Source organism: Carassius gibelio, chromosome A17 (assembly GCF_023724105.1).
Source record: "Carassius gibelio isolate Cgi1373 ecotype wild population from Czech Republic chromosome A17, carGib1.2-hapl.c, whole genome shotgun sequence".
NCBI classification, from domain to species: domain Eukaryota; kingdom Metazoa; phylum Chordata; class Actinopteri; order Cypriniformes; family Cyprinidae; genus Carassius; species Carassius gibelio.
Window position 1 is genome coordinate 9,749,866 of NC_068387.1, and position 13,990 is coordinate 9,763,855.

At 34.4% G+C, this 13,990-nt stretch overlaps 1 protein-coding gene across 2 annotated transcripts in view; it reads left to right on the forward strand.

Moving 5' to 3' along the window:
- LOC127933436 (cysteine-rich motor neuron 1 protein-like) overlaps positions 1–13,990 on the forward strand; it is a 110,117-nt gene that overhangs the window by 49,461 nt on the left and 46,666 nt on the right. For both annotated transcript variants that reach the window (XM_052530448.1, XM_052530449.1), the window contains exons 3-5: positions 7,587–7,829; positions 9,514–9,634; positions 10,386–10,507. In XM_052530448.1, the coding sequence (XP_052386408.1) occupies positions 7,587–7,829; positions 9,514–9,634; positions 10,386–10,507 (486 nt within the window). The remainder of the gene's footprint in view (positions 1–7,586; positions 7,830–9,513; positions 9,635–10,385; positions 10,508–13,990) is intronic.

The following is a 13,990-nucleotide window of genomic DNA, read 5'->3' on the forward strand; positions in this document are numbered from 1 at the left end:
CTTAAAAGAACATTTTGATTGTGAAGTGTAACTTAAAGATCCTTTTATCCACTATAATGAACCTTTTGTACAATGGAACTGTTCTATGGATGTGAAAAGTAGATTCCAATAAAGGAACTTTATTATAAGATTGCATTTGCATTTAAATCCAATATACTCTTACATCACAGTGTTGGGTGTAATACATTACTAAATAATTAATTACTGTAATTTAATTACATTTGCCTTGAAAAAGTAAAGCAAGTTATTACTCTTTCTGTCATTTAATTTGAAGATTTGGCATTTAAATGGAGTTTGACTGATGTTCTGAATATTTTTTTTTATGATAAATTGATTTAATGTTTTTTAACACTATGATCCACGGATGGATCAAAGAAAGAAAAGAAAAACCTGGGTTTGGTTCAGGTTCCAGGCATTGCATAAATCCATATTAAATAAAATTAGTCTAACAAAGTGTCACAAAGTGATAGAACATATTTTACTGTTTTCTTGGCATTCTTATTAAGAAAATTGAAGATAAAAGTTTTTTTATTTATTTAAGCCTGTCATGAAATGTTGTTGTGGGTTGTCTTAGCTGACTCATTTGTGATGTAGGTGGAGAGTAATAGAGGTCCACAACAAGACAACAAGATTACAGCTATCACGTATTAAGATTTATTCTCCAAACCAGAGAAAATACATGACATTTAACAGTGTGAGGACCGCCAAACAGTATCATGATGTTCTTGTTTGCTTGGGTAAAAATGGTATGACGTTGTAAAAGTAATAGCTCATTGTACATGTGTGTATTTGGCACTTACTGAAACCCTTCTACACTCATGAGCCTTTCTGGTTTTAATTACTTGGTAGATCTCTGCTTGTTTACTTGTAGTTTGTTGGGTTTTCCATATTCTCCATGCTTTGCTTCTCTCTGCCACTTTCTCCCTTGTCTCCCTTGCCACGTAGGACATTGCATGACATACCCTGGCTCTGTGGAATATCAAATAATGACTTTACAGTGCCAAGCCAACCTGCTTCTTTCAGCCAGAGCCCTGTCTCCATCAATGAAAACTGATTTGATGATATGCTTGAAAGAACAGCTTTTCTATAGGCAATAATAATTATGCACAGTGGTCGGAATTACGCGCTCCATGTCAACAAGATGTCTAAACTTCATTTCCCTGTGTTTTGGTCATAGATGTGAAGCGTATAGATTTCCAGCTTGTATTGGACATTACTGTTCTTTTGTGCACTCTCACCATGCAAGGTGTTTCTGTACTTCATTATGGTGAGAGGCTGGAGATGTGTGTTCATAGGAACTGTCCTCAGGAGGTGGAAGTATGATAAACCCAGGGGTCGAGGCTGCTCCCAGATTGAATTTATATGTAACAATCTGTTTCTATCTCAGCAGCAGATGCCTGGCAACCACGTCCATGCGATCAGTGGTGGACAGCTGTCATTGTCAAAAGAGAAATCACACTGAAGGCTGTGAAAAAAAAAAGTGGTAGCTCTCATCATAGCAAAGGAGGGGGTCATTGTGAAGAAGTGTTTTCCTCACCTTTCGCAGTTAATAAGAGAGCAAACAGTACAGCTCTGCAAACAGATGGGTCATCATGATGGTTGACTACTGACTAGTAGTCAGTAGACTAGTTTGTCTGAATTATTTCTATATATTTTCATAATCTTGGTATCATAAGAAGTTTTGTTTTTGTTAAAATATATATTGGTATCCTACTGTTGATTGGCAAATATTAGACTTTTTGGTTGCACTTTATTTTACAGTACGTGTACTAACATGTACTTATAGTGTACTTACAGTGTATTTATCTAAGAAAGTTCTGGTAATACAAGGTAACTACATGGGATAGGGTTAGGTTTAGGGGTAGGTTCAGGGTTAGTACCTAGTTATTACATAGTTATTGTAAGTACTATAATAAGTACATAGTATGTACATGAGGAACAGGACTGTAAAATAAAGTGCTACCGACTTTTTAAAATCCATGTTAGTTGGTACTTTTTGTGTATGTATTGGCCACTGCCTAATGTAATATTTAGCAATCCTTAAAATCAGTATTAATTCATTTTCACTTTCCATTTGGATATTTATATTTATATACAGTGTTTTCATACTGTACATTATAATGTTATAACAATTTGTAGAATTTAATACACTTGATTACGTTTTTTATTAATATTAATAATAATAATATTTATTATGGAGAACTGTGGGTAAAAAAATACCAATGTCCAATAAAAAGTGTAACTTAATCTTATATACTGACATTTTGTTCTGCTTTTAATGGAAGATTTATTTATCATGACACTCCCAATCCTCCACAGTTTTATTCCCTATAATATAATGTATGTATTTTGTTTTTTAATAATGCATTTTAGTATTTTTAGCAATATCAGGGTATCGTACAAATAAGTTATGTTAAATTCATCTCTTTCATAATTCCTTCATATTTAGACCGATGTTTGGTCTACTAAGAAACAGAACGTTTACCAAAACCAGCCCTGTTATACAGTACATTGCTTCCTTAAGTTGTAACTAAGGCACTCTACCAACTAGTCAGTTTTAGATGCGTTTTTTCACACCGTAGTTGATATCAGTGTGTTTTGTGGTTACATTAAGTTTCAGCCCACAGCAGTTAGAGGGAAGTCAATTGAGGCATTTCCCATAATTCTTTTGGGGTAAAAAAATATTCCCAAGTAATATCTATGTATAGTACACAGCAAAGCTTTTGTGGATCAACACTGGGTTGTGCTCCAAGTATAAAACCAAATTAAAGGCTGTTTATCTACAGCAGTGCACTCTTGAGAGAGAGAACACATATGCTATAGCTGAAGGATAGATTTGTTGATGTGTTGGGGATTGTTGAATATTTTGAGAGAAGAGAGGAAGTACTGAAGATGAACGGGGATGGAGGAGCTTTCATTTGTGGTGGTTTCTTGGAAAATGTTTAAACTGCAACTTGGAGACCCATATAAACATATGAACTTTAAGTGAACTCCTGCAGTTTTATTCACTATGAAGTCATATCCACTATGAAAATGCAAAATTGTTAAGAGCCGTAGATGAAACATCTACACATTATTCTGTATGAACTGTAATAACAAGAACAAGTATGTAAAATCATAAGACATACGTTTCTGTCTCATGTTGCTCAACTTGTAAAGAATTGCTCTAGGAACACCAAGGTCATGGGTTCAATTACCAGTCAGCACACAAAATGATGAAAGTTACTTTCCTTAAAAGTATCTAATATATACATTACATTTTTAAATGAAATGTCAAATCCATCCCTGCAAGGCGTTGTGATATTCTGTCTCATTTGGTGACTGCTACATGTCTCATTTAACATTTCAGCATGTCACTTATTCACTCTCGTCTCATTTTCACCCATCACATCGTCGTGTATCAAGTCATTTTACATTCAAGTTGCATTTTCTAGCAAACAAAATATAATGCTGTCATAATTGTCCTTAAATCCTTGGTGAGAACAAAAAGCCTGGGCGCTTGTATAATGACACATAAACACAGTGCTTAAATATGAGGAGCTTTTTAAAGAGGTATCTATCTTCACTGCTCTTATTGTGAATGCACAAGCATTATGTTCTCTCTCTGTCGATCATTTGAGGTAATTACACCCACTCTGTCAAAAGAGGAGTACCTCTATGGAGGACTCTCATTTCCTAACACATCATAATACATCAAAAGGCAATGATAGGCCATGGCCTCTTTGTAAGACGTGCATTTCATACATCAGATATAATTTTGCTACATGATCAAACAAAGCAGTGAACAGTGTGTTTAATGGCTTGGGTACATCACCTTTAATAGGTTTAGCAGTTAATTAGTCAGTGTCAGAGTAATGCTTGCGTAGTATGTAACCTCAGTCAACAAAGTCAGTGGTTTTGCCCTGCGGTGCATTTTGACTTGCTATTGATCATTTCAGAGTAATTGTTTGATCATAATAGACTTGCGTCTTTTAAAGGGATAGATCACCTGAAAAGTGTCATTATTTACTCACACTTATGTTGGTCCAAATATGTATGACTTACTTTCTTCCATGGAAGAAATATATATATGTACATATATATATATATATATATATATATATATATATATATATATATATATATATATATATATATATAATGGTGAACTTTTACATTTCAAAATGGGCATTAAACACATAGAAGTGCCATGAAAGTGTCTATGGAGCTCATGTAACATTCTCCAAGTCTTTTGAAACCATAAATCCTCGGCACAATAATAGATAAAATAGTATTGTCCTTAAATGCCAATCTTTTCAATGATTTGGTTGATGAAACCAAACTTGAATCAGACTGATTTGTTCTGACTCAGAGATTTATTGCAGCATTTAATAGCTCACTGCAAGAAACTATTTACAGTGAATATATATTTAAATTTCTATATCTTTTCACATAAAACTAATGTGTAATGTAATATTTTTGGTGTTTCCAAGCCAAGTTTGACGCCTATGTTTTAACACTAGTGCCACATCTACAGTTGTTACACACCCCTTCGCCCAGTGTTATCAAACAACATTTGCCATTCATTCAATTTCATCAACATGAGTTTTATTTTCTGTGGCCCTTTTTATGTCTCTCACTCTCTTTTCAATTTCCCTGCCTTCTTTCTTTGTTAGCTTGTTCATTTCTTGTAAAGAGCGAATAAAAGCAACCATGCCTTGCCCTTGAATGAGGGAAGGTCAGATAGAGTGTGTTCATAAAACTTTGACCTGCAAGGTCAATATTCGGTTCAAAATAAATGAGTGAAGCAGCCGCTCATCATCTGTCTGCTAAAGGTAGTGAAATATAAGTCAGCTCTACTTTTATAATGTCTTTTTAGGAAGAAATTGAGAAAATATGTTTACACAGGGTTTATTTACTTTTTTAACGCCATGTAATTACCAAGTGAATGGAGAATTAATTGCCATTAAATAGTATATATATATATATATATATATATATATATATATATATATATATATATATATATATATATATATATATATATATATTAGTGCTGTCAATCGATTAAAAAAAATTAACTAATTAATCGCACAATTTTTTAAAATTAATCGCGATTAATCGCGATTAATCGCAAATAAAAGACTGAAACTTTTTGGATATGTAAATGTAAAATGTAAATAATTAATGTAAACTCAAGACAAAGAAACTATTTAAATTCAAAATATGATTGTTTATTGGAATTTTTGTTTAACTTGTAACACAGATTTTCTCATGTAAACAACATACCTGCAATAAACCATCAATATCCTCCAAATTAACTGTTGGCTTGAAAGCCATATTTATTACAGAAATAAAAACACAGGCATGTAAGTAGCATTTGAATTTCAAAACAATCAATGCCAATAAAAAACTAAAATGATTTCCATGTTGAATTCTAAGTGGACTGCAAAAAAATTCCAAAGTATAGTCATTGCCAGTGCTTTAAGTGGGCCGGTATGCACTGGTACTCAGTACCGCCACTTCCAAATATAGCTCTTGAGCGTACCGCCACCTCTCCGTGCGCCCAGAACGTGCTTGTAGCGTACCGGTACGCTCATTTGGACATCTGTTTTAATAGAGGTTTTAATCTTTTTGCCGATTTTCAGAGCGCCCTTCACAATGCAAGCTTCCTAATTCATCCCACCCAGAGCAGAAACTACATTACCCATTCACCCTTAAGTTATACAAGTGAATAGCGCATGTGTCGCTTTTCCCACTGTTAAGTGTCAACAACTCAACGTGGCCGGAGAAGGTGTGTGAAACTCGTTGTGAGTTATACTAAAGCAAAATCTTGAGTATTTATTGTCTGATAAACATTAAAAACTGTCTGCGGAGGTTGAGTCGTCCTGCAGCCCCCGCTGGCTGCTCATTGGCTGCAGCATCTTTTTTCTAAGTTCTAAAAAAATACCGTAGACGGCAAGGCACAAATTTAGATATTCATTTATCTAATTAATCTATAGCCTATGCACAAAGACAATATGATCTTTTTGTCCCCTTTTTGTTTTAAAGCTTGATGAAGAGAGAGAGCGCAAGTTGCTGCAGCTGAGGAGGACAGTGATGCACGCGTACAGGAGTGATTGACAGTTCGCGGCACTGTGTACAAAAAATACTCCGCTACACAATTATTTCTTTATTTTCGTTTAAGTTTATTAACGTTAGCGTTACAGAAAGGTCTGATTTACGCACTGTTACAGTCATTGTTTTTGTTTTTTTTAAACAATGACATTTGAGTTCATGATTTTAATTTTGCTGTTTCTTGTGGCAGACTAAATGAAGAGTAATGTTTCTTGTGGCAGACTGAAGAGTAATCCGGCAGAGTTTTATACTGAAACTTTCCGTCTAAAAGTCCTTCCTTGGTCTTATCCATATTTCTTTGCACGTTGAACACACATAGGCCACAACTGGAAATAAAAAAAACTGCAACCGCGTTAATTGCGTTATTTTTTTTTAACGCGTTAAATATTTCAAATTAATCGAATGCGTTAACGCGCTAATTTTGACAGCACTAATATATATATATATATATATATATATATATATATATATATATATATATATATATATATATATATATTATGATTATCATACACTATTGTTCAAAAGTTTGGGGTCTTTTAAGTTGTGTTTTTTGTTTTTAAGAAATTAATATATTCATTCAGCAAGATTCCATTGAATATATATATTTTTTTGTCTTTACTACTTTATTTAAAATAAATGCTATTCAGTTTATCGAATAGTCCTCAAAAATGTATCACATTTTCCAAAATATATATATAGCAGCACAACTTTTTCAACAGATAATAAGAAATAAGCATATTATAATGATTTCTGAAGGATCATGTGAAGACTGGAGTAACGATTGCTAAACTTTCAGCTTTGCGTCACAGAAATAAATTACAAATTTTTAATATAATATTAACAATATTAATATATAATAACAATAATATTTCACAATATTTACTGTATTTTTGATCAAATAAATGCAGCCTTGTTGAGCACAAGAGTCTTTTAAAAAAACTCTAATTGACCATTCAGATGAAACTTTTTTATTAATTATATTATTTTTGTTCTCATGACAATGTGGTTATTATTATCATTATTATTATTCATGCATATATGACAAACAGCATGCCAGTGTGCACAGCTCATATACTGTACATGACAAACTAGTCTTGTCTCTTGGTGAAACGCTACCTGTCACAAAAAAAACATGAAGACAAATACCTCGTATATTTGATTTGGAAGCTTAATACGAGGAATATTCCGCATATGTATAACCACATGGAGTTTTGAGTAAAAAAATGTGTGGTGTGAGTCCTGACAGATGTTTTCTTTAATAGATCGTTTTGGCTTCTGATTTGAATTGTGTATGTCACTTACATCAGCAACAGTCTGTCTCCCGCTCTTACAATTCAATTTAAACCATATTGCAGTTCTTAATAATGTCGCTGGTGTGTAACTCTGGGTATCTTTATTTACTTGCCAATTTTACTCACAAGAAAAGAATAACTATTAAGCGTAGCTGAGCATCAGAAATGACAAAAATGTGTTCTTTTTCTCTGTAGAGGAAAGGCCGGACTGCTCCAAGGCGAGATGTGAGGTACAGTTTTCGCCACGCTGCCCTGAGGACTCTATATTGATCGAGGGCTATGCTCCTCCAGGTGAATGTTGCCCCCTGCCCAGCCGCTGCGTGTGTAGCCCAGCCGGGTGTCTGAGGAAAGTATGCCAGCCCGGGCACCTAAACATCCTTGTATCCAAGAGCTCAGGCAAACCTGGCGAGTGTTGTGATCTCTACGAATGCAAACCAGGTAATAAAGTCCAGCATTATGTTAACTGTGGGGATTCATCATGTAGGTCAACTAGCTCCCTTAGTCTAGTTTTGTTGGAGAACAGCAACCAAACCAGTTTGAACCAGCCTACGCTAGTATGGTATAAAGGAATATTTCACCAAAGCACGCCATTTATATCCATCATGTCCATTTTTTACATCCCTAACTGTATGGAAATTAATGTGTAAATGTTTTTTTAAAGAGCTTCAACTTTTTTGTTCTGTGAAAAACAAGCACCATATATATTTGGAATGACATGAGGGTGAGTGTATATTGAGAGAATTTTCATTTTTGGGTAAAATATTCCTCTATGTTGGTTTTTCTCAAATAAAAAACCATGCATTGTCAACTTTTATTGCAGTATCAGATTCTTTTCCTGCTAAATAGATGGATTGTTGTAGAGTCTTGGGAATCCACACCAGAAACCGGGTAGTGATAGATTTGAATTCTTTGCAGGTTACCTCATGATGCTGTCATAGTACCTTAATTTTAATATATCTTCTTCTGTCACGCTGTATTTAGCTGCAATATGGCAGCCTTGATCAGAGATAGTCTCTTGGCTTCAACACAACATAAAAAAAGCAACAGTAATTCATTTCCCAATACACCAAAGAGAGCGATTTTGTGATTTGGGAGTTTGCCAAAGCCTTTGAGACACGCTAAAGCCATGGGCTGTTGAAGATGCATGAGTGGTTCTGCTTCCAGAGACAGTTTAGTAGATAGGACACATATGTGTTCGGGTTGTTTTTGTAAAAGAGACTTTTCTTGAAAAAAAAAAAGTTTACATGAATTGGTTTTATTGGGAAGATTTCATTTTTTTTTTTTTCATTTTTTACATTTAACATTAAACCAGTTTATAAAAACCTTAATTTATAAATCATTGACAAACATCATAAGTGCTTAACAGACCATTAGTTAATATATATTCACATATATTCACTAGAAATATGTTCTTGATGTTTACTAATGAACTTACTAATGACTAGCATATGATTATTTAATGTAAACTGACATGCTTACAAATATGAGTAAACTTCCAGTTCATATGATCTTCATATGTTGGTCTTTGTTTGTTGTGTAGACCTCTATTAACACATCTTGACAAATAACCTATTAATTATTTGTTCATGTTTTTGCAGTACCCAATCTAAAGTGGAAACTATTCATCATCTGCATATGTTTATAAATGTTTACCAATCATTAGTACCTTTATGGGCATTGGACTTTTAGCTAATGTAACACATTTTGTGTAAAGGATGGCAAGTTAAGTTAAAAAAAATTAGTTCATTTATCAAAACAATATAATATAGAAAGATTGAACAATTTTCCCTTGTAATAATCAAATTGATGCTTTTTAATAAGTGCTTCATCATATGGAATTCAAGGTTAATGGCATTTGTAAGTATTTTAACTTACATGAAATAATGATTTGTTTGAATGTTATCTGAGCATTATATAATGTTTAAGAATTATTTATTAATTAAAGTTATTATAAAGTGTTACCAAACCTTAGCCTATATTATATAATGACTTTAGCACTGTAAAAGTGTTATAGTGTGTTATAACAGGTAAATCATGTGCTTGAATGAGAGTTTGCTGAGGTGTGTTAATTACAGGCTTTGATGAGAAGTGATACATGTTTTATGTCTTGTTTTGTGTTCAGTGTTCAGTGTAGACTGCAGCACAGTAGAGTGTCCACCGGTGAAGCCCGTCCAGTGTCCGGCGGACAGCTATGAGACTCAGGTCAGACTGACAGCAGATGGCTGCTGCACCCTTCCTACCAGGTTAGATGTTATAACTGCCTCACACACACTCACGGTTAGATTGTTACATCTGTCTAATGCGTACAACGTAGGTTAGTCACATATTGACACTTCAACTTAGACGTTACACCGGTCTCACTTACAGTCTAGGTTAGGTGCCATACCTCACTCACTCACAATCCAGTTTTGACATTACATCTGCCTCCTGGAAGCATATGGTGCTCACAGTTTAGGATAGACATTACCCTTCTCATGCTCGCAATCCAGGTGAGATGTTACATGTTTCTAGTTCATAATCCAGGATAGACATCACACTTGTTACAGTATAGATTAGATGTACACCTCTCTCATGCTCACACTCCAGGTTACACAGTTACACCTGACTCACACACATTTAAACTTTATTTATACATTTATACACATTTATAGCTGTCAGATGTTCACAGTTTAGGTTAGATGTTACACCTGTTGCACACTTGTCATCTAGATTAGACGTCACACCTGTCTCATGCTAATAATCCAGGTTAAAGCAAAACAATTGTCCAAAAACATTATTTGTCAGTAGTTAGCACTGGTTCTCAAGTCCCAGTGTGTCTCAGAGTATTCATATTTATTATTTTAGCACTGAAAGTTAATAACTTCAGCGTGACAGAAGAGAGTGTTGTGTTGTCATGAATTAGGTAGGACAGACCCCCCCCCCTCCCTCCAACCACCACCACCACCAGCAGCATCACTTTCTCTTTCTCTCTGTTTCTCTCCCTCTGTTACTCAGATGTGAGTGTTTGCCCGGCCTATGTTCCGTCCCACAGTGCTCAGCAGGGACTTCCTCACAGGTCGTGTCCCGTGGTGATGGAACACCTGGAAGGTGCTGCGATGTGTTTGAGTGCGTCAACGGTAGGTTCTGTTTTATGTGTGTCTTAATTAGTGTTTGTGCAGGTGCTTTGGCAAGGTCGTCTAGTCAGTGGGCAGAACCTTGTCGCTTCTGACTTAGTGCCATTAGCTCAGATAGAACATTACTGGAAATACATGCTTTTACTACATCAGTTTCTCTTCTTTTAAAATCAATTTGCAGTGTTTTTTAATGTCAATTGGATGGCATTTTAATTCATTTTACATTTAATGGTTTGAAAATCCCAAAAAGCCATGTCTTTTTATATTATTTTTCCCCAAATTACTCATTCTGTGTGTCTGCAGGGCATAAGTGAATGCTGGCTGAGTATTGTAGTTAGAGCTACATTAAGAGTAATTTTCTGATCATTTAAGAAAATAGCTTTAGCTATGTTAAAATGTATCATGAAAAGAAATCATATTTAAGATAGGATGCCTTTTTATACCTATATCTTCAAGTTAATATTATTCAGTTTGATATTTGTGGGGGATTTTTAGCTGTTATTTATACTGTATTATGAATTCTTTAAGTTAGGTTGCAAATCGTTGTTCTGTTATTTATTTCTTTCTTTATTTATTTATTTATTTATTCGGAGAGCAAACTCTCAAAATATAGAAGCACAATCTGTAAAATATATTTATGTGTGCCCTTTTCAAACAAACTTCCAAGTTCAATTCACACCTGTTTTTGAGACACCTTTTGTAGAAATGGTGGTACCAAAAATAGAGGCTTAGGCCGCCATTATAATTTAAGTATATGTTTGTGTGTGAGAAGTGTGGAAGGAAAATAGAAACTCTCAACGCGAGAGACACACGTAAGAGAGGACGATATAACAATAGGTTTAAGACTGATTGCTTTAAGAAGTAACAAAAAAGTGTGTATGACTGATTTTTTTTTTTTTTACAATTTCAGTCAATTAATTTTTTTTATCTACTTCTAATTGCATGATGTGATGATTAATTAAATTTAAATGGCTGTGAAAATACCCCCAAAAGATAATTTAAAGCCATTATTGTGTTAAATGAGTAAAGTATCAAGACGACATTACAACAACTAGCGTTCGAAAAAATATATCATTTGATTTAACATAACATTTATTTCACATAAAAAATTTAGGCTATAACGCCGCAACATAAATTATGGAACATAAAAAAAGATGAGTTGATAAACATCTCTGTATTTTTTTGGTTCAAACATTAAAAGCCACTGGTAACCATATCTGCTTGGTTACCAACATTTTTGTTTTTATTCTGGTTACCAACATTCTTCATTATTTTATTTTATGTTCCATAAAAGAAATTAAGTTATACAGGTTTTAAACAACATGGAGGTGAGTAAATGATGACAGAATTTTTTTTTAGGTGAAGTATCACTTGCATCCATCAACAGAAACATATATTAGTTGAACCCAGTTTGTTTTACGTGCTATTTATAACAAACCAGCAAACCATACAGATGCTTTGTCAAATTTAAAAGTTGAACCGTGGTCCCAGTGCATGCCGAACCTTGTGGGGTGAACCGAACGGTTCTGATTTTTTTTCAGCGAACCGTGCCACCCCTTATACACAAACACACACACAAACTAAAATTGCCAGTAAGTGGGGGTATATGTCTTTATCTGAAAGTCATTTAGTCATTCATTCATTCGATTAATTCAAACTGCTGATTCATTCAGAAATTAAATAAACTGCTCTCTTTATGAAAGGGTCATTGAATCGTTGGTTCAGTCGATTCAAACAAATCAATGCTACATTTCTTAGAGATGCACATCAGTTCTGCTGTCGCTTACTATGTTATATTTTCATTGACACAATTGAGCAAAAACAGACAATAATGTATCCTTATTGTAATGTAGCCTTATGTATCTAAAATATAACACAACATTTACTTATATATTAAGCTGCTGCATAAATTCACATTTGCAGACGTGCTATTTGGGACAAGAAGCACTCATTTAATAGCCTATTACAATTGATGCTAGTGTGATGTCACTTTCCAACTCTCGTGAGACAAATAAGCAACTGCATCTTTAAAAACAAGCCCAATATTATTTTATTATTTATTAAGCCCAATATTATTTTATTATTTATTATTATAATCAATATTATTTATTATCAATTATGTATTACCAATAAATGAGCCTGTAGCAAATTAAAGTGAAGTTATTTTATAAAAATCTGCAAAATGCAACAAAGTGCACTATCCACTCCTGTGATCAGGATAGGGTTGGTGAGTTGGAAAAGGAGAAAAGACAAGAGCTTTAAGGGGGAGCTGTAACATTGCCACATATTTATAGCCTAATAAAATATATTCAAGCTAAATGTACATACTATTTACATACATATTATTATTATAGCCCATGATAATTAATATATAAAAACATTGTCAGACTTTCCTAACAAGCAACATAAAGGCCTAAAATAAGCCCTTTTCCATCTCACCAGTCCTATTCTGATAGGATATTGATGATAATAAATATGCACAGTATGTATGTATGTATGTATGTATATATATATATATATATATATATATATATATATATATATATATATATATATATATATATATATATATATATATATATATTAGGGGTGTAACGATACGCGTATTCGTATTGAACCATTCGGTACGACGCTTTCGGTTCGGTACGCGGTACGCATTATGTATACCGAACGGTTCGTTGGAGTAATTAATTATATTTGGAAAAAAAAAAAAAAAAAGAGAGAGATAGAAATATAATGATATGCGTTCAACAAGGTAGCCCAATAACCCAAACAACGTAACAGGCAACGCCCCTGACACTCCCGAAGAAGAAAAAAACACCATCTTATATGTTTATGTTAGGCTACTCAGCAGGCGCTCGCTCACTCAGTACGCGCTGAAGGCTCGTTGCAAAATAGCCAATGCGTTTAACAGACTAGAAATGAGAAGATCCCCCAATAACCAACAGGTCTGGTGTTTGGGTGCACTTTGGATTCCCTTTAAGCTATAATGGTGATGGCAAGAGAGTGGTGGATAAAAAAACAACGGTATGTCGCATCTGCAACATGACAGGGTACACCAGCGGGAATACAAAAAAAAAAAAAAAAAAAAAAAAAAAACACCAGCGGGAATATCTGGGATATATGCGTCAGTACTATCTGGGAAAAGACGAAAAAAAGGAGAAACATGCACGCAGCAAACTATCCCTGCAGCATTTAGACACTATAGCTTACAGGGAATCCAACCCAAACACCAGACCTGTTGGTTATTTTAGGATCTTATATTTCTGGTCTGTTAAATGCATTAGACATTTTGCAACGAGCCTTCAGCGCGTGCTGAGTGAGCGAGCGCCTTAGGGGCCGTTCACATATCGCTCCTAAAAACGCGTGGAAAACGCTAAGCACGTCTTTCTCCTCCTTTCCAAAGCGCTCGGGCAGAAGCGCTCATGAGGCGTCTGTCTTTGCTAAGCAACAATGACGTGCTCTCTCCATGAGACGCGGAAATTT